The 27,504-nt window shown below is 30.4% G+C and overlaps 1 protein-coding gene across 1 annotated transcript; it reads left to right on the forward strand.

The window, feature by feature from the left end:
* On the forward strand, nucleotides 1-26,425 carry RIOK2 (RIO kinase 2). Its single transcript, XM_067274545.1, has 9 exons — nucleotides 1-129; nucleotides 197-338; nucleotides 5,403-5,516; nucleotides 8,114-8,289; nucleotides 14,711-14,799; nucleotides 17,958-18,149; nucleotides 18,236-18,328; nucleotides 23,181-23,253; nucleotides 25,862-26,425. The coding sequence occupies exons 1-9, from the start codon at nucleotides 64-66 to the stop codon at nucleotides 26,396-26,398; spliced, it is 1,482 nt and encodes a 493-aa protein (XP_067130646.1). The 5' UTR covers nucleotides 1-63; the 3' UTR covers nucleotides 26,399-26,425.
* Nucleotides 26,426-27,504: the final 1,079 nt, after the last annotated feature.

Here is a 27,504-nt window from a genome sequence, read left to right on the forward strand (position 1 = left end):
TTGAGCACGTGTCGTCATGTGTTAATGGTTGACTGTTTCGTTACTTATTAATTTAACAAAATTATGGGGAAATTAAATGTTTCGACCTTAAGATATTTATCGAAAGATGATTTTAGAATCTTAACAGCAGTAAGTATATTTTTCGATAATTCATTTGAGTGACTTATGAATTTCATGTTATTGTTCTCTACTTTAGGTTGAAATGGGAATGAAAAACCATGAACTGGTTCCAGGTGTTTTAGTTACGCAGATTGCTAATTTAAAACATGGTGGCTGTCACAAGCATTTAATGGATTTATCTCGGAAAAAGTTAATTGCATACGAAAGAGGAAGACGCTGTAAGTTTTTGAATACTCTATTAATTACTTATTCGTGGTCTACAACTTTTACCAAAGTTTTATTATAAACAGATACTATAATCAAATGAGAACAAAACGTTCTTGAATACTGTAAACAAAACTGTAACTCCAATGGACATTATTACAGTTGCATAGAGTATCTTCTAGCAAAATCTTTGTGATAGTTGGTGGATATCATTGCTGTTTATAGGGCGCTTGTGCAGTTTAGGGGGTATGGCTGTTTGAAAGGTTTTCTTCCATAAAATTAATTGACTCTAGACTAATGTGACTCGAACCTTTTCAAAACACATATAATTTTTTTGGAATAATCCATATAAAATATGCTATAAACAAAAAGTTGTAGGAACACTTACTGAGGAGTGTGCACCATTCGGAGACCCCTTGCTTAAGCTTGTTTTCGTTGCGGATCGGCACATCAAACGGTGGACATGTACGAAGCGTGTCGTGTGACATTTGTCGGCGCTATTCGGTCACATGACTACTCATTGCTAATGTGTTTCCTGATAATTTATTCATTTTGCAAAGAATTTGCCAAACTTTGGAGACATCACATGATAGATCATAATATACTATAGTATTTTTATTGTAATTAGAAATGATTTATTATTATTATTAACTATATGAAACAACAAAGGTAAAACTGCTGGCTAACGACAATAATTCTATCATGATATATATTATGATGATAAATATTAATCAGATGCAACATAACATGTCTAATGTCTTGATGTAAATAAATATTATACAGTTTCGTTTATGACATGAAAGAGATTAGGCAGAATTATTAGTTATTTATTGCATTATCATATGCTATTAAATTTTGATTTTAATCCATATTTAAAATGAAATGATGTTTTAATATTTCTATTAATGTTGCCTTCAAAGTTCAGCAAATTCTTTGCAAAAAGAATAAGTTATCAGGAAACACATCAGAGATGAGTAGTCATGTGACCGAATAGTGCCAACAAATGTTACATGACACGCTTTGTACGCGTCCGCCATACAATGTGCCTCTCCACGACGAAAACAAGCTTAAGCAAGGGGTCTCTGAATGGTACTCCTCTGTAAGTATTCCTACAACTTTTTGTTTATAGCATATTTTATATGGATTATTTCAAAAAAATTATACATGTTTTGAAAAGGTTCGAGTCACATTAGTCTAGAATCAATTAATTTTATGGAAGAAAACCTTTCAAACAGCCGTACCCCCTAAATTGCACAAATGCTATTTATAGTTTATTTTTTATTGGTATCACTGGTGTTTTTAAGAGCGACATATATGGTAGTCATTTGCAAATCACAGAATTATTTGGTTCCAACCCATATTATAAATGCTATAAACAAAAAACTGTAGGACTAGTTTTGTAAGTTTTTGTCCAATGGAGATTATATTTTTTTTAACAAAATTGAAGACAAAGTCTGTCCAAAAGGGTCCACCATTTATTTTTTCTGTGTTTCAGACAATACATGCTCTTGGTTACTGACCTTTCTTTGTAGTCTTCTTGTCACCAGAAGTTAAAAAATGTCCTTAAAAAACACAGAATATATCCAATTAAAATTACAAGTAATTTCTAAAAGAGGAACTGGTGACATACAAATGTCTTGCTTGCATCCATCCATACCTTCATTGGGGATGTTACTGCTTTTATCTACTAAAAACAAGTGCTGGAAAATGTAGATTTTAAGAAAGCTGTCCCTGGTGATGATACATGTAGAATTTTCATCTGTAAATTTTTGTCCAATGGCGATTATATTTTTTTAATAAAATTGAAGACAAGCTGTGCCCAAAAGGGACTACTTACCAACTCTGCACTGTTTAAGACTCCACTGCATTGTGGAGTATCGTATTAGATGACAGAGGCATTGAAAGTGTGTCTTGTGACCTGCTATGACGCCACTTGGTTATGAGTAGCTCCCAATGTCACTCGCCTTGGTCATGTGACACCTCTGATGTATTTCCTGAGAACTTTTTGGACTCTGAAGAGACCATGGACTACAGTTTGATAAACATTGCATTTGTTACATTTCTGGCACTACTGTAATATTCTACCACAAAATCCATGACTTAAGATTTCGTAAAGTCTATTTATTTGGTACTTTTCTGTTAATTAACGGAATGCCAGCCTGTATGTATGGCAACAGGTAAGATTTGAGCTCTGAATGAGGGTTTTCGCTCTACCCTAGAATTTTTGAACGTTTGTGAGATATTTGTCTCCAAAGGTCAGTTTTTGACATGTATCAATATACTGCCTATTCTACAAGCTTCGCATGTAGTTGTATCCCACACCTAAAACTATGTAACATCAAGTACTCCACAAACAGTCAAGTGGGCTACTCAAAGGTGGCACAGTCGTGGGCTAAACAGTTAAACGTGATAGTCTTAGCAGACGACGGTATTGTGCATCAGATTAAAGTTACAACTGGTGTCCCGTTAACAGAAAAGAACCATTTAAATTTAGTTTTTCAAAAAATAGCACTGTTAGTGTATACAGATGTGAAGTTCAATCAGTTACAGGCAAAGGGTATCAGCATCAACTTAGTCCCATAATTGTTTTTTTTTTTTTTTTTTTTTATGAATCATTTGTTAGTGTTTTTAGTGTGTTAAAATTGTTTGTTAGTGAATAGCTAAAATAATGAAAAGATGATAACACTCTCTGTCTTTAATTTTTGATTAAATAATATACAATTAATTTTGGTACTTTTGTAATACAAAAGCACCAAATAACATCACACAGAAATTCAATTATTAGTAAGATAAAGCACGAGAAATAAAGTTCAGAATAAATAAAAAAAATTTACGTTGGTACGACAGACCCTCTGTTTAGAACAGAGTTATGTTAAGAGCCCTCATAAGTCAAACACTTCTTATTCTAAAAATTCCTCATTTTTAAAGAATAATTTTCTAGAAAAGTTTTAAGGCTGCTATAAAGTAATTTGATATGTTGTTTGTTCTGTTTTTTGCTGAGATAACCTGAAAAATAAATTGTCTTTATGAAATCTTAAGTCAGTGGGTATTTGTTGTTCCAGTAATATTGTAACATTCTACAATTTGTTGTACAATGTTACAATATTACTGGAAAGAACAAATGCAATGTTTATCAACTGTGTAGTTGATAAACATTGCATTCGTTAACTGTCTTTTTATTTTTTAGGAAACTAAAGAATAAAATTATAGTTACCTTAAATAAAGTAAAAATACTAATTTAATTTTGGGACAATTATAATAAAAGGTGAAGCATAGAAATTTAATACATACAAATGATAAATAATGAAAAAATTGTCTAATTTATTAAAAACAAGTCCTAGTCTTTCATTGCAATTTACAATGTACTGATATAATGGAATAAAATAATAGATTTCGATTTTAAATAACCATGTGTTGTTATATTAGCTTAATGCCCCCGAATTAATGTTTTTAATAATAAAATAGCTTTATTCACTAATTGTGAGTTTGCCGTTTGGGACTAATCAGATGAGGACCACCGTTGTCCTTGTCTGATTAGTTCCAAACAATGACTCAATGTGAATTCTACTTTATTATTGATATATATATATATATCAATAATAAAGCTTAATAAAAAACAATAATAATCAATATATATATATATATATATATATATATATATATATATATATATATCAATTTCCAGAAACAGTTGATTTCCATCCCCTGATAACAATTTATTATATTTGAATTAGCTAGATTTAATTATTTAAAAAGTAAAAAAATTAAAACATAAAACTGATAACATGATTTTTTTTTTAATTTAATATATTTATTCTGATTAAACGTTACTTATATTTTAATTAAGTAGATCAGTTCAGGTAAATAGTTTTCTTTATGAATTAGATGATAATTAAATACAATGTAATTAACTGTAAAAGGAAATGAAACGCATTAAAAGTTTTTAACAAATTCTAGGTAATGCTTATCTCTAATACTGGTCAGAAAATTTTTTAAATTTCACACTCCTTTTTCAGTACAGAAAAATAGCATGAGTCTAAGAAGCTGAAATTATCAGGAAAGCCATAGCAGGATAACTATGACGAATTGGCTCCAGACAGATAATGAGATAAAAATTGACCAAAAGTATCAGCGAGTGATTAATTACTGCTCAATATTGGACAAAATTTTTCACAAATTTTAAGGTTACATACAAAAATATAGTATTTGATTTTTCAAAATATTGCTGTTTTCATCAAATCACAATGTAAAAATTTTATCATCACTGAAAAAATAAGGCACACAAGATGGTGTATATTAAAAAAATTTTTTGTGTGAAGTTCAAATAAAAAAAATAGTTTTTAGTTTTCAAAAAATGATTTCACTGGTTTAGAACAGGGCAACAATTCAAAATTATTTTAGGAATCTTTATACTGTCCAACATCATACTATAAAAATATTGCTGCCTTCATTCATCAAATGCAATGTAGTTAAAAAAATAAATTGAAAACAATCAATAAAAATTGACATCTAGCCAATACAGATAACAGTACTACACATAAATTGAGAAAATATTGGGATGGAAATCTCATATCTGTAAACTGTTCTGGAAAATTATTGTTTCATAACATCTGTATTTATTAATATCAGTAAAATAACTTTCACTATAACATCATTAAAAATAAAATATCAATACAGGAATCCCTTGCCTAATGGAATTTTGCGTAATGCAGGATTTGATTAATGCATGAAATTAATAGGGGCAATCTCTTTTTATACATGGAATAAACTTTAATGTGGCTTTAACAGCTGTCTGCTTAACATAGATATGTTTTTCTTGGCAAATAAGGTGTTAGTGAATTTGCTATTTTTGTTTACAATAAAAGTACTTGTTATTAACTGAAAATTTGTTCTAGCAGGTGATTGTTCAGTCGAGTATCAAGGTTACTGTACCTCTGTACTTGATTAATGCAATTTTGCATTGAGAGATTAATTAATCATGTTAATCAAGGGATACCTGTAAACTGTTTTATTATTTAACTTTTTTATAAACTATTATGTTTTTACTAAATGTTTATAGTTATTATATTAAATTTCAGATGATGGTTACAGATTAACAAATTTAGGATATGATTTTCTCGCACTTCGGGCATTGTCATCTCATCATGTTATAAGTTCAGTGGGTAATCAAATTGGAGTTGGTAAAGAGTCAGGTATTATTTTTGATTGATCTACTGTATTTTTATTTTTCAACATGTAATGTAATATTGTATTAAACTTTTAATAAGAATAATCATTATTTTCAACATAATTTAATATATACTATTTATTAAAGAACTTTCTTTTAGGTTTAATGTAGTTTTCTGCTTAGAAAGTATATACTGATCAAAGATTTAATAATTTGTTCATTAGTGAAGAATAGTAGTGCATGTTTGATGGACAGTTTTTTTCCCCCTGGTCTGAAAACATAATTTGCATGATTTTAAAATATATGGATGTAAATGCCAAGTATTAATATATATTCTTCAATTTATTCAGTTTCATAATATGTAATATCCTCTATAAGCCAAACTCTACATGCCTGCCAGGTCTCTCTGGTCACTCAAAAAATCAAGTTACAACTGATCAAATATCTTGATTTTTTTCTTTTCAGAAAAACATGACATATGCATTTCAGATTGAAGTGTAATTAATGATCCTTCTTCAGTGTTAAATGTATTTTTTTTCTCTCAAATTATACTAATGTAGGTGTATTTGCAATAATAAAGAAGGGTAAACTGATGATGATGCATACAATAACTAAACATAATCCAAAAGGAAAATAGAAAACAAGACTGAATTCATTCCACCCAATTTCAAATCAGTACATATGGTGATATCAAATCAAATGGCAATATGATCAAAAACTGTTATATGATTTGAAATTAAGATTGTAGCTTTTGGATCTCTAAAATGAACTTCTTTAATTATAATCCCCAAAATTGTATACAATATTCTTAAGGTAAAGCATCAAACAGTAGACAGCGTGGAAGTATGTTTGCAATAATAAACAACAGTAAACTGATGATGATGCATATAATAACTAATGTAGGTAATGATAAAATTATAGAACATTACAATTTTGCAGGTCTCACTTTCTCTTCTGTAACCACAGAATTAGCAAAATTATACAATCCACAACACTTAAAATATCTTAATAAGTGAACAATGTAATGAAAACAGACAAGTACAAAATTACAATACTAGATTATAGAAGAAATCAACTGAAACATTGGTTAACCGAAACTGTTCCAGTCATCAAATTCAAGTTTCTGCTAGTGCTGCGGTGCTGCAATATTTGGCTATGTCTTGGGCTACTCCAATATTATTTTTGTTGGTGTGTGTGTTTTAGCTGGCGGCACTGGTGCAACCATGAGAGGGTACTTTAGGACGCGCCAGTATTTGAACAAGGCTTTTTTTCCCATCATGAGTGGTGAGTTTTGCTTGTTTTGTATGGTGTTTTTCTGAGGACTGTGTCATGCTGAATCGGAACGTTTTTGACACTAGATTAACTTCCAAAATATAATTTTTTTGATTTTATATTTTTCAATATATTTATTTTGTTTGTGCAAAATAAAGAAATAATTTTTAACAATACAATAGCCACGATTATTACTTAAAAAAGAAAATTTTTGTTAGGCCTAACATAGACAAACATTCAATGCGAAGCGACACGCAATGGAGAAAAATTTTAACATGGGATAGGTTAATATATTTTTTGGACATGATAAGTTATCCGAAAAACCCCAGTCTCAAATTGTTTTAGATAATCGATGCTCTACTGTAATTATCATTTTATAAAAATATTACATTACTAAACAAAGACTTGATGTCTGTCAAGGAAGTCTTGATTGGTGACAAGCTAAGTCAAGTTTTCACTTGTTGGTACACATTTTCCAAAAAAGGTCAGTTGAACAAGTCAAGACAGGCATGCCAACCAAGGCAGACCTTATAGAAAGCTCAGCTCAGCTTAGCTCCAGATTGGTCGACCAATGGATCTAAAAATTAGATATAAGGCTGTTGGGAGAAATGGCCTAGTCCAAGACTGTGTTGGGAGAAACAAGTTGTTAACTAAGACTATGTTGTTAGAAGCAAGCAAGATATATTGTAAATAGTTGTACAATAAACACACAGTCTGAGTCAAGGAGTCGTAAGGTGTTTTTTTTTTTTTTTTTTTTTTTTTGACAGACTGGAAATTGGAAAGCATGATTTGAACTTTACTCCGTCTAATTGCATGTCTTCTGCTATTTCATTTCATTTTGTTGTTAAAAATTTCTATTCCTGTGATTGGGAGCCATTTATCCCATATTTCAGGATGAGAATAAATAATAATAATTAAATTTTCTTTTACACCAAGTCCAGTATCTCATTCAGCCATTTTCTACTCTTGTGACAAAATGAATGTGCGGTATTCAGCGAGAAGAGGCAAGCTGCAATAAATATCAAACACTGTAAAATATTTGCGAGAGCTAGAAATTCACTCTCGCCACTTGCACCTGTTTGTAGAAATAGTCTCAGCATTTCATATTTTCTTTTGACCTGGTTTTCGGTCCCCTGACTACTTACAAGTCTGGTTTATTTTATGTGCACATGATTTGGGCACCAAATACTCTGTGCCAAATTGCAACTCCTGACATGTACTTCTTCATATTCTAAGGTGTGCAGTCATGACAGCAGTGCGATTTTAGATACGAGACATAGTCTTGTCAACAAATGTATATATTTTGTATAGATATAATGCATTTAGAATTTTTAATATTTTTTATTATAGATATATATATTGTTGCTGATGAAGATGACAATGAGTTAGTTTTAAAAATACATAGACTTGGTCGTACTTCATTTCGGAAACTTAAAGAAAAAAGAGATTATCATAGACATCGCAAAGGAATTTCTTGGATATATTTATCAAGATTAGCAGCAGTAAAAGAATTTGCTTTTATGAAGGTAAACTTAACAAATTTTTAGATATAAATTATCAAATTAAAATATTTAAATGGGAGCGTTTTTTAAATAGACTGTTGGAATTGCATTACTAGAATTAAAGATTTAATTCATAATGGACTAATATGATATTAGTAAAAAGGTAAATATATTAAGATTATTGATATACAAGCTGAGAATCCTTTATCTGAAATGCTTGGGATTAGAATTATTTTAGATTTTGGAATATTTGTTTATTTGCTCTGCATACACCTCACAGTTAAATACCTAAATGTATAAAATACATTGTCTTGAGCAAGGTTATTGACAAAAGCAGTTGTTTCAGAATTGTTAATATTGTTTTACCACTTTTTTGTTCCTTTTTTTTTAAATCTGAGTAAATTAATCCAGTTTGACTTTTTTATTTATGTTGTTTATTTAGGGATTTTTTAAATTCACTTTTGATAAAACGAAAATTTTTATACATCTAAGTTAATGTTTTTTAAAGGTAGACCCGCGACAATATTTTAAAAAGATATTTGCATAAATGTGATAAAATAATTTTAGACTAGTCATACTGAGACGTTAGGTATTCCTTCCAATAGATCAATTATTTGTTCTGGTAAACATATGTTAAAAATTGGGATCAAACTACACTTGAGGAATATGAAAGTCTTATCTGTTGTATACAGGGTATTTCAGGAAGAATCTGTAATATTCTGGGAGATGACAGTAGGAATAATTTTAAGCAAGAAAGTTTATATTGAATGTATTTTGGATTTGAAACGGTTACTGGAATATAATGTATCTTTCCCAACTAATGGATATGTCATGGAAATCTCTACCCTGTCTAGCATGGATCCCTGATCTAACTTCTTCTGTTTTTGCATATGGGATTGAAGGGTGAGGTTTATCATGTAAAGGTGAATACATATGAAGAACATAAACATTCATATCATATTCCTAAATCAAAAAATGCCAGGGTGACCTCTGACAAGCTTTAACAAGTACATTGATTTGGGTGGTGGCATTTTTGAGCATGTTATAACATATAACAGACTTCACACTGGTGCACTTTTCCAATACCATGGTAAGCATGTCTTTATTCTATGATATTCCTACCTTATCTTTCTTATGGTACTTTATGTATTGTACATTCTGCATATGATATTTCAATAACTATTAAAAATCTAACAAGTGAACTTTTTGTTTAGAATCACTCATACTGTCATTTCCTGGAATACTGTACAGTCCTCCTGAATCACACTGTATGTACAGTACTTTTCATAAAGTTTATCAGCCAGACAGCCAGAAAAATTATTCTAAAAATCATTCAGAAAAATCTGGCTGATCATCCGAGCAAAGTTTATCATCCCAGCAAAAAGGTCATGGGAGAACACTGGAATATTCCCAGTATTTTGTGGAATTTTCCCTTTGTGACATTTAATGCTAGAACTCAAAAACTTGTATAAAAGAGTATGCTCTTATGCACAAGCTTGTTCTACTTATAAGAAAATATACTAAATTCTGTTACATATAAAGTACATACAGAATATTGTATAAAAAATAAATTTACATCTTTGTAGTATTATTTGAACAATATCTTGTTTCTTTGTTTATAAAATCAACTCTAGTATATTGGATACACTGGTGATGGAGCCAGCTAAAGGATTTATGTAATGATGTACCTAGCAATACAATCAGCAGGGGTTTAGTAGATGCAGATTTCGGTATTAGTAATTGTACTGATGAGTCGTAAGTAAAGGCTCATAGTAAGGAAAATGAGACCATTCAGGAGAGAGGCCAGTGATCAGAGCAAAGATAATGATGGTGAACTCAGTGAGAAAAGTAAAAAGTTTAAATGTACTAATATAGTAAGTGTTCATTACATCTCTGTGATAACCCTTGATAAAAATCAAGATTAAAATGTTTTTTTAGATACTTTGAAGAATATTATGTGCAGAAATACAATATATTATCATCATGTTGGGTGTAGTACACAGCAACTCGGTTGACACCAGTTGCTGTGTACTATAGCCGGACCAGAGTCAAGGCATAGCAACCAAACAAAACAAAAGTTAAATAAATGTGTGTGTTTTCAGGAATTTCCTAACAGTATGACCTGTATTCAATCTAGTGGCCTTCTGTAATGTGATGTATGTGTTTCTATTCAACTGTAATGTTCACAGGCTTTTGTGTAGTGTGGGTGATATGACACCTGTAGAGGAGAGAACGACAGGTACCATATTTTCATGGAATGACCAGCATGCCAGAAATCCTGGAGTTATTGGTATGCTAGTTAAACTGCAACTAAAATATAAAATTAATCAGATCTAACAAAACTAGTTGTTAGTTAAACATTAAAGAAAACATTCTTCTGAGTACAATAAAATAATTTACATTTACATTTTAATTGAAAAAAAGCAGGGTGCCTCCAGGTTTCACTCATAGGTACAACTTGGAGGTTGGAAGGGAAAAGTTGGTGAAACGGGAGTGAGGGAGATGGATAGGAGATGAAAAGGGGGCAAAGTGAGGGAGAAAGGTAAGAGTACATGGTGCCTGCCTCGCAATTACAGAAAGCATAACAATACATAATACACGTAAAGAATTGACCAAAATACATTGATGTGCGCCATATAACAGCAAGTACATAAAATGTATATGTATAAAGATACAACGAAAACATGCATAAAAGAAACAAGATATGAACATTTGCTTACAGGAAGCATTACAACAGGTTAAACAACAGTAATTGTCATGGAAGTGAAAAGAAATATACAATTAAAACCAGATAATTACAATAGAGTACAATGGTAAGGAAAAGTACATAATAAATACGCTAATTACTGGCGAGTGCTTGCATAGCAAGGCAAGACAGAGATGGTGTACTGTAGATACTAGGAAAAGCTAGTAAAGTATAGTGGGTAACTGTTTACAGATGGTAGTACATTGCAGACAAGAGCAACAATAATTTACATCGTGAATTCTTAAGGAGTTGACAGTTGGTGACAGACATTGTACAAAATACAGTTGCAGAGATAAGTTCAAAACCTGTGAGTAGGGTAATGATACACAAGTATAGAAAAGTTACAAAAAACATAAGATTAGTAATGCTACAGAGTAGTAGTCCGAAATATACAATGAATTACAGAGAAACATTACAGACAAATATAAATAATACTGCACTGCAGTAGACGAGCGTGTATTAAACATACAGGATACACAGATAGCAAGAGTGAACGAGCATGTTTGCACAAGAGAAAACTGTGCTACTTACCCTGTTACACAATTAAAAAACAGTCTGTGTACGTGCAGCGACAGCCACTAGAGCAGCTTAACCGTTGGAAGCCTGGAACAATTGTCGGGGAGAAGAAGTTAGCCAGCTGATCAATCATTACTAATAGACTGTTGGTCTCATGGTGGGTTGAGTGCTGCTGTTGTTTCCAGAAATTTGATGAGATGTTTATAAACGTTCAGGTCTTCCATGAGTCTGCTGTAAGGACATGGCCAGTTGTTTCTGGCATGGAGCACGTGCCCCATGAGCCTGTCTCTCTCCGGTGTGAAAAATTCACAGTCCCATAGATAATGCTGACTGTCTTGGATTGAAGTACTGTCGCAGGGGCAGATGTCCATGTCTTTAAGATGAAACCTTTTTAAATAGCTGTTAAAATTACCGTGTCCAGTAATTAACTGGGTCATGGAACAATAAAATAATAGCATTTGACCAACTTAGAATCAGGAAGAGAGTTTTCCTGTACAAAACAATAAAACAATTAATGACTTATTGACAGTAATAGTAGCAGTAGTAGTAGTTAGTCAGTGTGGGCTACACTGACCATCTACCCTGACCTTAAAAATAACACCTTCCTCTCAAATTTCACACAAAGGGGATGTTAATTGGTGTAAGTGGAGATAATTTACAGTGAATTTCTTAAATTTCATATGTTTATTTTGGGTTGTTAAATCAAATAATCAAATACACACAAAAAAGTACATTCCGAATTCCATGAGTATTTTATGTTGTTAAAAAGAAGGCAAAATGAAGAAATTAAACATATAGTTTTAATTTTTCATGTAATGCTGACAGTTTCAGAATGAAAACTTGTTTGTTTTAACATCACATAACACATTTGTTTTTTAATGCACCCTGTAGAGAGGGTGCATTTAAACAAATCTTAAACTGGCATGATGGAATTCTCCTGGGATAGACTGGCATGCCGGCTTTCACCAAATGGAAATATCTTATTTCATAGTCTCTCTGGTATGCAGATCATTCTGCAAAAATATGGTACAATAAGCACGCTATCCATTTTCCAAAGATGCCGTATTTTTTCAGTGTATGTGCTTTGTACGTTGTGAGTATTTGGAATAGATATGTCTATAATGTATGTGATTTTTATTATGTTTGTTAATGAATGTGATTTCTGGTCTGTTGTTGTAAATTGTTTTATCTGTAATTATGGTTTTGTTATAGTACATTTTGTATGCGTTGTTTTCCAATACTGTCTGTGGAATGTATCTGTAGTATGGTTTGTGGATGTCTAATAATTTATGTTTGTTTGCAAGCTCTTGGTGTATTATAATTGCTACTTGATTATATCTATGTAAATAATCTGTCTGTGCCAAGAGCTTGCAACCAGTAATGATGTGTTGTATAGTTTCTGGCATGATGTGACATTTTCTGTGTGTGTCATTTGTGAGTGTTATATCATTGAGTATGTGTTTTTGGTAGATTTTAGTATTTATGACTTGATCCTGTATGGCAATCATGAACCCTTCTGTCTTCCCAAAGAGGCAGCCCCGAGGTAACCAACAATTTGTCACAGTTTTATCAACTTTTTATTATTAATATGTTGTGAATCTCATGCTCAGCTGATACTGGTGCCAAGTGCTATGTTGGATTAAAGTCAAAGCATTGCTATCCAATAAGTGTAACATTAAGCTATGTTATTGGTATGTGTGTCAACATCTAGAAACTTCCTAACAATGTGACATGTGTTGATTATTATTATTATATAATTTTAATATCTTATATATAAAATTCTCGTGTCCCAATTTTTGTTACCGTACTCCTCCGAAACGGCTTTACCGATTTTTACCAAATTTTATATGCATATTCAGTAGGTCTGAGAATCGGCTACTATCTATTTTTCATACCCCTACACCATTTCCCCCCTTTCAAAAATATATTTATATATGGATTAAGGCTTTTATGTCCAACAGATGGCGCTAACTTCCGACGACCTAAGTTTGCTTTTCTGTGAGGCATTCTGCTTTTCTGTGAGAATGGACTGAAGCAGATCATTTTCTATCTATCTATATAAATAAAATATAACGTTTGTTTGTTCCTACCGATTCCTTTGAAATTTTGACACAACGTTGCATTCGAATACGCACGTGTTTTTATATAATATACATGTCGAAATTCCCCCAGTGGGGGGAGATGGACGAGATTAAGGCTTACCATGAAGAACTTGGCTTCTATTATACTATTTTACATGCGGTTTTTTAATTGCGTTTTAATATGTTACGTGAACAGAATATACACTAAAAAGAGATTTTTCGATATTCCCCAGCGGGAAAAGTGACGGGATTAAGGCTTACTGTGAAGAACTCGGCTTTTATTATACTATTTTAGATGCGTTTTTGATTGAGTTTTAATAGGGTACGTCAAGAGAATGTACACTAAGAAGGGATTTTTTGAAATTCCCCCCACGGGGAAGTGTTATACATTTATAATAGATACATTTTGAGCCACAACAACGTGTGGCCGGGTCAGCTAGTATATATATATATATATAACAAAAATTTTCAAATATTGAATGCTATGGGAATCATTACCAAATAATTTTTTTCAAAGTTTATAATACTGATTATTTTAATCTTTAATTTATGTACTAATTTCAAACAAAACATAAAGTTTATGGTAGTTACTCTTTTGCAAATTTCTAGTTTGATCACTTTATATCTCATGTAGTTCATAATTAGAAAAATAGAATTTCATTATTTCTAATTAAATCAGAGCTGCTGTACAAAGATAATAAATACACTCAAATAACCTTAAAGAAACAGCTAAAAACTTTAATAACTAACATGTTTTCAGACATTTTTAATGATCATCTACTTGAAGGAGGTCATTAAAAAATCTACCCCAGGCCCCAAATAAACTTTCGATAGTCCTGTACAGATCAGGGTCAGTATTGGAATTAACTAGAGGCAGAATCAAATACTTTTAAGAATCAAATTCTTGAAAATAATATAACGATATTCTACATGGAGGAGGCCATAAGAACATTTATTAAATTTTTGCTGTTTCTTCAAGGTTACTTGAGAGTGTTTATTTGATTACTTCCCTTAAAAATCAGAATTTATTTTATTCTTCTTTGTATAAATTTCAGTTTTTGATTTAATTACTTGAAATTAAATGAAATATTTATTTAAACAGGCTTTATATGATCGTGAATTTCCAGTACCAAAACCAATAGATTTTAACCGTCATTGCGTTGTAATGGAATTAATAGATGGATATCCTTTGTAAGTATTTCTATGTGAATTTAAACTAATGTCTATGTATTGAAATATTTATTCTAATGTTTCAAATCAAATCTTGTTAAATGCAAATATTAATAAATCTGTAATAAAAAATAAGTGTTTTATTGAATTTGCATTCAATAAATATTTTTAAATAGCTTAATTAAGTACATAAATTTCTACATATGTTTAATATTTATTTATTTATAAAGACATGTAAAGATGTATTTAAGTGCTACAATTGTTTTGCTAATATTGTGTAATAAAAGCAAAAAGTTAGAAAAAAATCAAATGCTATGTAACTAAGTTACTTAGCATTTGATTTTTATTAAAATTATTGATAAACTTCTATTATTTAATCAATAACCTTTAATAACAATTTGTAAAATTATTAACATTTTGATATTGACACAAGTATTATTCTGAATATAAAGAATACGTTTCAAAATGATTACTTTAATGAAAAACAGTGATCTGTAATATAGTTTCCAATTTATTGACATCTATTAGTTGCTGAATGGATAAAATCACTGAACACCAGTGCTGGATGCAGGTTCACACTTCATCAAAGGGTGAGCTACATGAAATTTTCAAGGGTTTCTTTACATTTGTAACACCTAAGTAGGGGACAGTTTTCTATAGAAAGTCTTCTGTAATTTGTAATTTAATTTTTTATCCAGTATTATCTTTGTGTTTAAAACAAAATAAATATATCATAAAATACAAATTTACATTTAAAACAGTAAAGTCAGTTTGAAACAGTAATCTGCATAAATGGAAAAATTGTTTAGCAGTTTTATGTTAAATTCTACTATAAGCCAGAAACCTACACAATATGGAAAGAGAATGGGTTGTTGGATATGAAGAAGGTAATTTAATTCGGATAAAGCAGAAAATTAAGATTCCACTTGCAGACAAATAAATAAAATCTCCAACATTGCAGAATTTGACAAATGATTTCAAATCTTGTCAGAGAAATGAGTCATGAGAGCTGTCAGGAGGGGGTGGGGCTTCAGTCCCAGAGAAAGAGACCTATAATAGTTTCTGCCCATATAATTTAATGTTATTTTTTACTAGCAAAAAATAAAATCTTTCTTTATTAATAAAAAGCAGTTGTAAACATTATACATATTTCATTTATGTAAAGGAGAAAAATAAGAAAAGTGTAAAAGACTCACTCTTCCCCAGGCCCCAAACAAGCTTTTGATGGTCCTGTGTAGATGAGAGTCTGTATTGGAATTAACTAGGAATAGAATCAAATACTCTTAAGAATCCAGATTTTGAAAACAACCAACAAATACTTGTAATTTGTGAAATCAATGAGAATAAGGTAACACATGCCACCAATTTGCCTTATGCAGAGTATTTGAAAACAAGTTAACTTATTGTTATTTACAAAGATTGAAGTAAATGATTAATTAGAGTATTAAAATTGCTTGAGAAGCCATATCACAGAATAATTTTGTCTGTTTGTGCAATAATGTACAGTGAAAATCCGTTAACCTGGCATCCAGCATGCTGGCATATCGAGCTTATCATTGGGACAGTTATTGGTGCATTGGTTTTTATCATCATCATCAACAGCTTTCAATATAAACATAATGGAAACAGAAGAAGACCAATACAACATGAAGATATGTTAAGTAAAACCAGTTAGCTTGTGCATGATTTTTCTAATGACTTTTTCAAAAACATTAGAGCATGGGTTTGATATGAGAAGTAGAAATATTTAGCACACTTGGAATAATAATTATCCCAAACACTACAGTATATCAACATTCTTGTACTTTGATAATTATAGTACATCTGTATACAAAATAAAAATGTATAAAACATTAAGTAATAATATTGTGTTGTTGTTTCAAGCCTACCAACAGTAGTAGCAGCCTGGAAAAGTTGAAATGGCTTGTTAAACAATCATAAAAGGAAGATTTATACGGTTTACATCCAAAGCAATGTAAAACTGTGTGCAAGGGATTGAAAAAACTAGAAAAACTTCCACTGTCAAATAAAGTGATATATTCATAATCCAGCACCGTGTTGGTCCTGATGATGCCATGCTATGGAATTTTACTGTAATCTGATCAGAATTTTCAGTAACAGGACAAGACACTAGTTTTTAGGACTCAAATTGACTTGTTTGCTTTCATTGAGTGAATCTGAGAAATATTCTAATACTTAACACAAGTTAATGGAAATGGCAAAAACTTTTAGAATCAAATAGTTTTCAATTCTTGTATTAGTATACTCCCATCTTTAGTTGGAATTATATTGGATTGTCTTGTAGTAAAATTTTTTTATATATGTAAAAGTGATTTTACTATTAAAAATGAATGTAACTAAGTGACATTTATCTGGTGTAGTTTAAAGATGATAAAAAGAAAAACATACAACCTGTTCAAAATTGAAATAATTTGGTACTGTGTAATTTTGGTTTACACAGGTTTTACTATGTTAAATTGTTTCGTAATCATCATTCTTATGTTAAATTCAAATTATACATAAGCAGAAAATAGTCTGATAGTCTGAATAGTTTAAAAATGTTTTGCTGAATAAATATGCTTTGGTTATCAGAAGTAACCAGTTTTGTTTTAATTTTCAATGAAAGAGAGAGAGCTCCTTTTGAGGAATGAATTGTAGTATATATATATTATATATTTATTTATTTATTCAAATATTAAACAATTAATATTACATTATCATAATCTTGATTCTTTAAAACTTTTGAATGTTTCTTCAAATTATAATCATAGCATGATACAATAAATATAATTGTTTATAAATGTAGATGTGATTTTTAACATTTAATATACAGATGATAATAATAAATATTAAAACATTGTTTTTAATGGATAAAATTGTTTTATTACAGTGATTTATTTTTTCTATTGATTATTGAAGTTTAATTATTTATGCTAGGTTTTTTTTAGATATTGAAACAAAGCTAAATACTGAATGTTTAGTTGTTATGGATAATTTACTGAACACTAGATTTTGGTAGATGTCTTTTATAATAAGTTCATTCAACAATCAATTTTCAAATAGTTATATGATGCATTATATAATTATTTAATAATTTTTACATCATAAGCAATAAGAAAAATAAAATGAATTTTACATTTTATAAAAACTAAGATTAAATGCTTAAATTTTAAACATAGATGTCAAGTACATGAAGTAAATGATACTGCTGCACTGTATGATGAACTGATGAACTTACTAGTTCACTTAGCTAATTATGGCTTGATTCATGGAGACTTTAATGAATTTAATATAATGTTGAAAAAAGATGATCATCCTGTATTGATTGACTTTCCACAAATGATTTCTACTTCTCATCCCAATGCAGAATGGTAATTTTTATATTTCATTAACTATTTTCAAACAATAATATTTATAATCATTTTGTTGTAAATAAATGTTTTGTTAATTTTTATAGGTATTTTGAAAGAGATGTTAATTGTATTAGAGAATTTTTCAAAAAACGTTTTAATTATGAAAGTGTTTTATATCCAACATTTCAAGACATTGAGTAAGAATCACTTGATATTGATATTAAACTTAAGTTTACATTATAATTTTTAATCATTATGAAATTAACTTATTATGTTTCTATATTGATAACGATTAATTTATATTGGGTTGAAGAAAAAGAAATTCGTTATTTTACATTTATTTCAAGACTTTATTTAACGTGGTTCGGATTGTCTGACTTCGGTCAAATATGCACCATTTTGTTTTATAATTTGTTGCCATTTTAAAGGTAACTTCATAATGCCTCTCATAGAAGCCCTGGTCTCTATTAGCAAAAAACTCGACTAAGCGATTTTCTCAATCTTCTCTTGTTGCTAATTTCTTATCGCTAAGGAAGTTTTTCAATGATAAAAAAAAGATGGTAATCGCTTGGTGCCAGGTCTGGACTAGAAGGTGGAAGCATCAAAACTTCCCAACCACGCTCCCAGAGTTTCTGGCGAGTTGCTATAGACGTGTGTGGCCTGGCATTGTCGTGATGAAACACTTTGCCTCTCCTGTTGGCCACTTCTGGTCAATCTCTAGATTCAAACGGTCCAATTGTTGACAGTAGAGGTCCAAATTTTGTGTTTGGCTACATGGAAGCAGCTCATAGTAGATGATTCCTTTCCAGTCCCACCAAATGTGCAGCAAAACCTTCCTGGCCATTAGTCCTGGTTTGGCCACCATTTGAGCTGCTCCACTGTGCTTTGACTGTGATTGTTTTTGCACAATATTGTCGTATGTGGCCCATTTCTCATCCCCAGTCACCATCCATTTAAGAAATGGGTTGATTTCGTTCCATTTGGCCAAGGCTTTGCAGATGGAAATTCACTCCATCATGTTTTTTTGCATCAATACATGTGGCACCCAAACATCGAGCTTCTTTTTTGAATCCAGCTTTATGCAGATGGTTTAAAACTGTTTTGTGGTCAATCTTTAGCTACAAAATAATGGATTTCTTTTCCCTAACCTAAATATTAATATTTTAGTTTATATAATGATTAGAGTATTATTAAGATTTATGATGATAATATTTTTGTAAATTTTTGAATTTAAAAGAACATTTTACTATTTTTATATTTGTGACATTTGATAAAATTATAGATGCTCTCTGACTTTTGTAAACTTGACTTATATAAAACTTTCCTCATAAAAATAGATTAATAAGATTGCTATGAAAATAATTATTGGGTTGTTCGGAAAGTAATTTCGTTTTTTCCATAGAAAAATAAATGCAATATTCTTATAATAAATAAATATTTTATTGAATTATATTGTAAAGGTCGCCTTTGGCGGCCTGAGTCGAAGAAACTGCCCGACTGAGGTAATTGCTCCCACCTGGAGCCGGGGCCATAAATGGCCGGAAGGATCAAAGGTGTAGCGTCTCCACTTAAGGGTCAATGTGTTGGCCACGTGCCGGCCAGCTTGGGAAAATAAATGTAAATAAAGCACGGACGCAAATGTAAGCTACGTCGGCGGGAAATAGGGCGGACGTCTTTGAAGGCTCTAAGAAAGGGAAGGAACTGATTGGTCGCAGGAGGTAGTAGCAGAATCCCTTAAATTGGAAGGGTGGCAGAAAAACGGGGAGAAAGGGCGAGAGACCGGACACGTGGTGGTCTCTAACACTAGGTAGACCTTTGAGGCGTATAGAGAGAGTGTTCTCCTCTTGGAAAGTCCTCTGGAAAAAGGTTGGTGTAGAGACGGACGGCCACGCGGTTAAGCCATCTCCGGAAAAGTGACTCGTGTTCCCCGGCCAGACAAGTCGACGTGCGGCATCACAGCTTTGGTACATTAGCGTACGTAATGTTATTGCATATTGTACATCTGTGTAAATATTTGTAAATAAACTGTATATAACTAATTGTTGAGTGTGGAGGTGTGACTTTCCACGGACCATTCTAACGGACAATCTCGAGGCGTAAAGAACAACTCGGGACGGAACATTTGTAAAGATCACGTGACGAGTAAGAAGGATCTTCACTTATATATTGACCATTTTGGTCAAATACCTGTTGTCATTGTTTCTGGTAGTAGCATGATTTCACATTCATAAAAGTTTCGATCATTGTTTACAAAAAACTGATCCAAGTGATTTTTGACATTGTCATTTCAAGTAAATGTCTTACAGTTTAAAAAAATTTGTATAGACCAGAACAAGTAATAATCTGAGTATGCCCAATCTGGCAAATATGGTTGGTGTGATAACACATCCCATCTAAGCTATAACAGTTTCTGACGAGTTACCGAACTTGTGTGAAATTTGGCATTATCACGTTAAAACACTACACTTTGTTTGTTGATCAATTCTGGCCTTTTCTCTTTGATGATATTACTCAATGGCAGTACACTTTTGAATCAATTGTTAGATTGTCTGGTAAAAGCTCAAAAAAAAAATTTCTTTAAAATCCCACCATAGAGAGCATCTCCCTTTAATTTAATAACATGTGGAACCCATATATCAAGCTTTGAAACGAAACCAATTCATTTTAAGTAATAATAAACGGTTCAATTTAACAGATTTAATCTCTTAGTGATTTCACATGTTGTTATACGGCAGATTGCTTCAATCAGTACCTTTATTTTGTTTTCATTGGCTTCAAATGGCCTTCCAGAATGTGGTGTATCTTTGATATTAAAATTGCCAGAATGCAATTTTGTAAACCAGTTTTGGCACTGTCTTTCTCTCAACATGTGCCACAATTTTTTTCTTGTTTGAACAGCATTTTGTTTTTTTAGTTATAAAAAAGCAAAATATGCCGAAAATGTGCTTTCGATTTTCAAAATTTGATGGGACACCGAAAAAAAAAAAAGAAAACAATTGTACAGAATCAAACAAAATTTTTTACAAATAAGCCTTAAAATGTCAGCTGTCATAGTATATAATGAAAATGTGGTTTAAAATAAAATTGGCTGGTAAAAATACATCTAATTCCTCTAGTAATAAAAAAACGAAATTACTTTCCGAACAACTCAATAGATTCTATACTTTACTATAGTTAAATTCGTTTCATAAGTGTAATAATGTATTCATATGAAGCACAGTTAGAGAAAAATTAGAAATACTGTAAAACTAAACAGATTATTTAATTCACACAATAGATATTGTATGTATGAGGGTCATTTTAAAGTAAGAATTGTTTGTGCATTATAGCTGCATAGATCAGTTCGACAATAGGTCATTTAATAAAAGCCCATTTCAAGGAGTAAGGTATTACAATTAAGAGAATTGTGCATAAGTGATGTCAACTATTCACGGAAGTAAGAACTCTAAGAAGTCTATTTAAATTGTGCGATTTCTCTTGTTTACAAACTCTGCAGAATGACAAAGACCCAGCGGATCTGTTGAGTGTTTTGGATGTCTATATAATAGTTGTCATGGATGAGAAGGTAGCATGTGATTTGATATATGTAGGAGCCACCATGTGATGATAAACTTCATGACTAAAGGAACATAAATATTTGTGAAAAAGAATGACTTTTTAAATTGTCTTAGCTGCTTCCACATTACATGATGTAGTCAAGGTTCATTGGGATAAAGCTAAGGTCACCAATTGTAACAGAAACAAGCACCACCTTAGATACATTGAGGTCCTCAATCTAAAAATCAACGTGTAAGGGGGAACTCTGTCAACTACAAGTATGTAAACACAATATCAAATGCTTGGAAATCATTGTTTGAATTCTACACAACACAACATTATTACAATTGTTTTTTGTTTTATTTTAGTTTAGTGGTATAGTAGATTAAATATAAAAAAATAAATTTTGCAAACATGTTCAGAGCTTGATTATGTTCTATGTCCATTAATAGTTGTAAATGTTGATTTTTAGATCATTAAAAATGAATGAAAATAGTTTTTCAAATTGAACAAACATTTTTGCTGCTATTTAAGGTTTTGTGTAATTAATTATACGTCAGTGTTTTGGTTTTGTTTAAACTGTAATATCATTGTTGTTGTACAGAATATTCTGTAAAACTTGTACAATTCTGTAAATCATTAGTGTTCAACACTGACCAAACCAGACTCAGCAGAGATATCTGGTCTAATCTGTGAGGATGATGCTCTTCACTTTTGTGTAATTAGCTTAAGCTGGCCAAATACAAGGCCACTAGTTATTGATCTTGTTAGACACATCTTATTATTTATCTCACTTTTTCAATCTGGAATAGAATTCTCCAGCATATCATTGTTTTAGAGTTCTATCATTTTATAATCTTTCACTCTTATATATATATACAGGGTGGGCCAGCGAAAACGAAACGGCAGAGTGTTCGTGTTCGTCCAAGCAAATCGCTCAGACAGGTCGATTTTACTCTCGAGGGGACATCTTATGCAATAAAGTTTTTGCGAATCTGAATATTAACTAAACAAACATGTTTTTCGAAATAAATGTTTGTTTAGTTAATACAAAATAAATGAGTTTTTAAAATTTTTTGTTGTCTGTTGTATTCAGAATCGCAAAAACTTTATTGCAAAAGATGTCCCCTCGAGAATAAAGTCGACCTGTCCGAGCGATTTGCATGGACGAACACGAACACTCTGCCATTTCGTTTTCGCTGGCCCACCCTGTATATAAGAGGAAGCAAAAACAGTCATATATATGTGTGACTGTTTTTGCTTCCTCTTAGTTGTAAAAAGTTATAAAGTTACTTTCAAAATTTGTAAAATTTAGGAAAGAATATAACTTTTTACTTTGTTAGATATTTGATAATTCAAGCATTAAATAATTCATAATATTTTAAAACTTATTACTTTTTATTCTAATAGGCCTATACAAGTTTATTAAAAAAAGTTAATAATTTCATTAAATGATTTTAAATGTGTTAATACTCTTCAGTTAAAAAAAAAAATAAATTTGTTTTATTTTAGGAGAGAGTTTAATCTTGATTTAGAAACAGCTGCAAGTGGATTTTCAAAAGAAACAAAAGAAGAATTTAATGAGGTAACAACTTTCTTTAAAAATGATTTTTTTACAAATTCCCGTAAATCTCAGATATCAAGTCATTAAGGTATCTTCCATATATTATTGTTCACTGACTTCTTTGATTTCATGTATTTTGTTTTTCATTTGTAAATTGAAACAGAAGTAAATTTCAGCACTATAATACATTAAAATGTTTTATTTCAACTGCTTGTGAAAATAACGACAACAAATTAGATTCATTAATTTTTATATATTTTAAAATCAAAATTAATGTAGACTTTCTTGAAAGTATGTGATAAAAGTGTCAGCCTCCTGCTCTGTGAGGGATCCATATCCAAATCTGAATTTGAGCTTCTGGAGTTTTGTGGATGGTTAGATTCAGAAATGCCAGTTTGTATTCTTGAACACTTGACCACCTGTTGTAGGCCAAGCTGAATTTTTAGTGTGGCCTACAACAGGTGGTCAAGTGTTATATTTATTAAATTAATATCAATATATTATTATATAATAGTATAAAAAAGTAGTAACAGCCACTTTTAAGTAAATTATAGTATTAAAAAAAGTGTTAATTTTGTTTCTTTCACTGCAATTGGCTTGCACAGAATTTTCATTCATACATATTTACTGCCAAGGTAATCTTAAAGTTAATCTGTAGTACCGATTTTCAGAAATGGTTCAGGATTAATAAAGTCAGGTAAATGGTATTTTAAGGATATTAAATTGATAATTGTGAATGAAATAAAATACTTGGAAGTTTACATACAGTATAAAGGCTTATTTGAATGTAAAAGCAAACAGATATATTATTAATTTGAGGGATTTTTAAAAAATTAAAAATTCAGCCAGGTCAAAAATGTTTTAATTTTGTAAGTCGTCCTGCTTTGACTTTTGCATTAACTTTTTGGGATGGATAATTTGGATTATGAATTATTGCAGAAAGTACAGGCTAAAGTTTTTAAAATTATACTGCTACTGGATTTTTCAGTTTAGATTATATAATAATAGGCATGTTAATGGAGACTACATTGACATATTGGAAATGAATTAAAAATTTCATTAAATTATATTAACAAAAATACTTTGAGAAATTTACCTTTTTCTTAAATTTTTGATACTCAAATAAATCAAAAATTTATTTTTAAGTTTTTAATAGTTTAATGTTTTCTTCTGAAATAATAATAATAATAATTCCTGTAGAAAGCTATTTGAATGTGTTAGTAAATTGTTATACAACTATGAAATTTATTATAATATGAGTTTCTAGGTTTGATATAAACAAATTATTAATATAAATGAAAGATCTTCTTTCATGATTTAAAACTTCATTACAATAATTAAATTATCAGTTCTTTTACAAATAAGATTTAATATCTGGTTAATATTTTTGTTTTAAACTTTATAATCAAAAGTTATCTTGGTTAACTCTGTCAAAATTAATATTAGACATGTATTTACACTTGACAAATGAATAAAATAATGAGATGATGCTCTCCTTACAAAATTAACATAAATAAAAAATTAAGATTTATAATTTCATAATTTATTGGGAATCTCTGCTATTAAAATATGCAAGTTTATTATAATGATTTTCTAAAAACAAGAGTTTGTTGTTTTTGTGAGAAAAGGCTCCTTGGTTATTTGGGAACTATGTCTTAAGATCAGTAAGCTAAACTAATCTTTAAATGCCATAAATAAAAAAGAATCTATCCAATATCTTAGGATGTATAATGATTTTAGAGTAATTTCATTAATAAATATTAACAATTGGAAAAACTTTGCTATTAAACACAGTGAATATAGGATGTTTATTTGTTGTTTTACAAATTCCATTTAGATTCAGAAAATTTCTTAATAATCTCTATGCATTGGCAAAAATAAAACTGAACTATTTTCCCGATATCTTTTTTTAGTAATTTTTACATGTGAATTCTAGTAAATGAAAATTTTAAATTAGTTATTAATCCAATTTATAGTATTTTTTAAATCTATTAAAAAGTCCTAAAAAATTTTGTTTTACTTCTTTTAATCGGTGTATTTCTTGCTTATTAATTGTTCAAGACAAAATTTTATGGCTCATCCCATTGCAGATCATCATTAATTATTTTGAAATGAAATGAATGTTTTCCTAACATTTTATTTTGCCTCTGATTTTGAAAAATAATAATAGTTTTCATTTGGGATAAATTTTATAATATTTTTGAATTTCTTGTTTTTTGTTTACTAAATGTTTATTTACTTCTGATATTTTATTTGCTCAAAAAATTCAGTTATTAGTGAATTTAAACGTGCTACAGGATTAATGCTGTAGAATTAAACAACACATTTTTTTTAAGAAATAATATTTTAAGAAATCTGGTTAAAAGATAATTTAATATGAGGAAAAACATACACCTCATATTAAATTATCTTTTAACCAGAAAATGCTAAGAAATGTAAGGTGTTGTATATTTAATCAGAATTAAATCTACCAAAACTGTAGTGTATCATTTGTTACAAACTTTGTAATCAATGTAATAAAAAATAATTTTTTCATCTGATATTTAATTAACAATTAATTATCACAAGTTTATTTCATTGTTATATATTCTCTATTATAATTTTTCTAATTTTATTGATATGTTTAAAGGCATTAGAACAGATGAAAAATGCCAGTGATAGGAGTTCTGAGGAGGAAGAAAATGAAATAAGTGAATGTGAAGAAGAAAATAATGAATCAAAATTTCACAGTTCAGAAAATCAAGAAGTTTGCAAAGTAACAAATGAACAAAGAACAGGCTCCAAAGTAAATTTTAATACCAATCAAATATTGAAATTTCTTGAAGGCATTGAAATATCCAAAACTACAGAATCAACTAAAGTAGAGAGCTGTGCAGAATCATCTAATATAGAGAATTGTGCAGAATCATCACCTAATGTAGAAAATTGCACAGATTTATATGTGGACATTGCACAAGACGAAAAGTATGCTTGTAGCGAAGTGGATAGTACTGTAAGTAAAGCTTCAATTGCTCCTGAAGTAATTTGTTCCAGGGTTAGAAAGGAAGTATTGAAGAGAAAACAGAAAGAGAAACGTAGAGTGAAGATTAAAGGTGAAGCCAGTTCAGTGAACAGGTTACGCCGTGAAAATCGTGATACTGTTAAAGAAAGTTTTGGTTTTTTTTAATTTCATTAAAATACATTTATTCAATAATTCATTTTATTTATATCTGATAATAAAATAAACCAACACATAAATATTAAAATGATAATGAGTATACCATTTAATAAAGATAATGGAATTATCATCATCATTATTATGGAAGAGTAATAGTTCCAGTAGAGGCATTCAAATATGACCTCTGCACTCTGTAGAAGAGATATTACAGAGTGGGAAAGTTGTAGAATGATGTCTTAAAGATTCAAAAATTGTGAGATTGGGGAAAAATGGGGAGAAAGGGGGAGATTAATTCCTCTTCTTGTCAAGATGAATGAGGGGTGTGAGCATAATGTACATCTGATTGTTGACACTAGACAGGTCACTTTTACATAACAGGCTGTTCATTTGGAAAATAACAATTCTGGTCAAGAAGTTCTTCTCCAGGACAGAAACAAAACGTGGTACAATTTATAGTTCACCATCATTGGTTATCCAATGTTGATCTGAGGTCCAACTTGATAAGACGAAGTTTTGATGGCAATCGGACAAACTGGTGAAGTCAGACGTAATTATCAGCAGAACAAAGATGAAGTCCAAGACAAAAGGGAAATCGAGGGAGAACGACCATACTTTGTCTTTGAATTTCCAGGCTTTTAAAGGATTTATCCCCAAAATTCTTAATTTGATTGGTCCTTATTGTATCACTGTACCTACCAATTGGTCCCTTTTCTGTTTCTAGGTGAAATTAGATCAGGTGTGGGAAAGATGACTCTTTGTTATTCAATTTGACACCTCCATTCGACTTTGTCCACAAGTGTTGATCGAACTTAGAAACTTTCGCTTGTATCTCACACGATGACATTTTCTTTTCTGACACCTAAAAATTTTTTTACATTTTTATTAATTACAATGTGATCGTTTTTCTTCTAAAGGAATGCTACATTTTCTCATTTTGTTTCCAAATTTTGTCATGTCTATGAATGTCAGAATCAAAGCTCGATTTTCCTGATTGACATTCTGAACATTCCAACCGCTCCAACCGCTCCCACCGCTCAATATTCTCGAATAGTAAAAGTAGCATAGCCACACAGAGAATCCTAGTGAAAAGCAAAAAGAGGAATGAATGTTGTGTA

The sequence above is a fragment of the Centruroides vittatus genome, unplaced genomic scaffold (genome assembly GCF_030686945.1).
Source record: "Centruroides vittatus isolate TY-2023 unplaced genomic scaffold, ASM3068694v2 contig_549, whole genome shotgun sequence".
NCBI classification, from domain to species: Eukaryota; Metazoa; Arthropoda; class Arachnida; order Scorpiones; family Buthidae; genus Centruroides; species Centruroides vittatus.

Bases quoted from the DNA above. Each gene is read 5' to 3' on its own strand.
- RIOK2 (XM_067274545.1), top strand. From the start codon at position 64: ATGGGGAAATTAAATGTTTCGACCTTAAGATATTTATCGAAAGATGAT. The intron at 8,290-14,710 runs GTAAACTTAACA...TTATTTAAACAG, and splicing joins AAGAATTTGCTTTTATGAAG to GCTTTATATGATCGTGAATT. The intron at 23,254-25,861 runs GTAACAACTTTC...ATATGTTTAAAG, and splicing joins CAAAAGAAGAATTTAATGAG to GCATTAGAACAGATGAAAAA.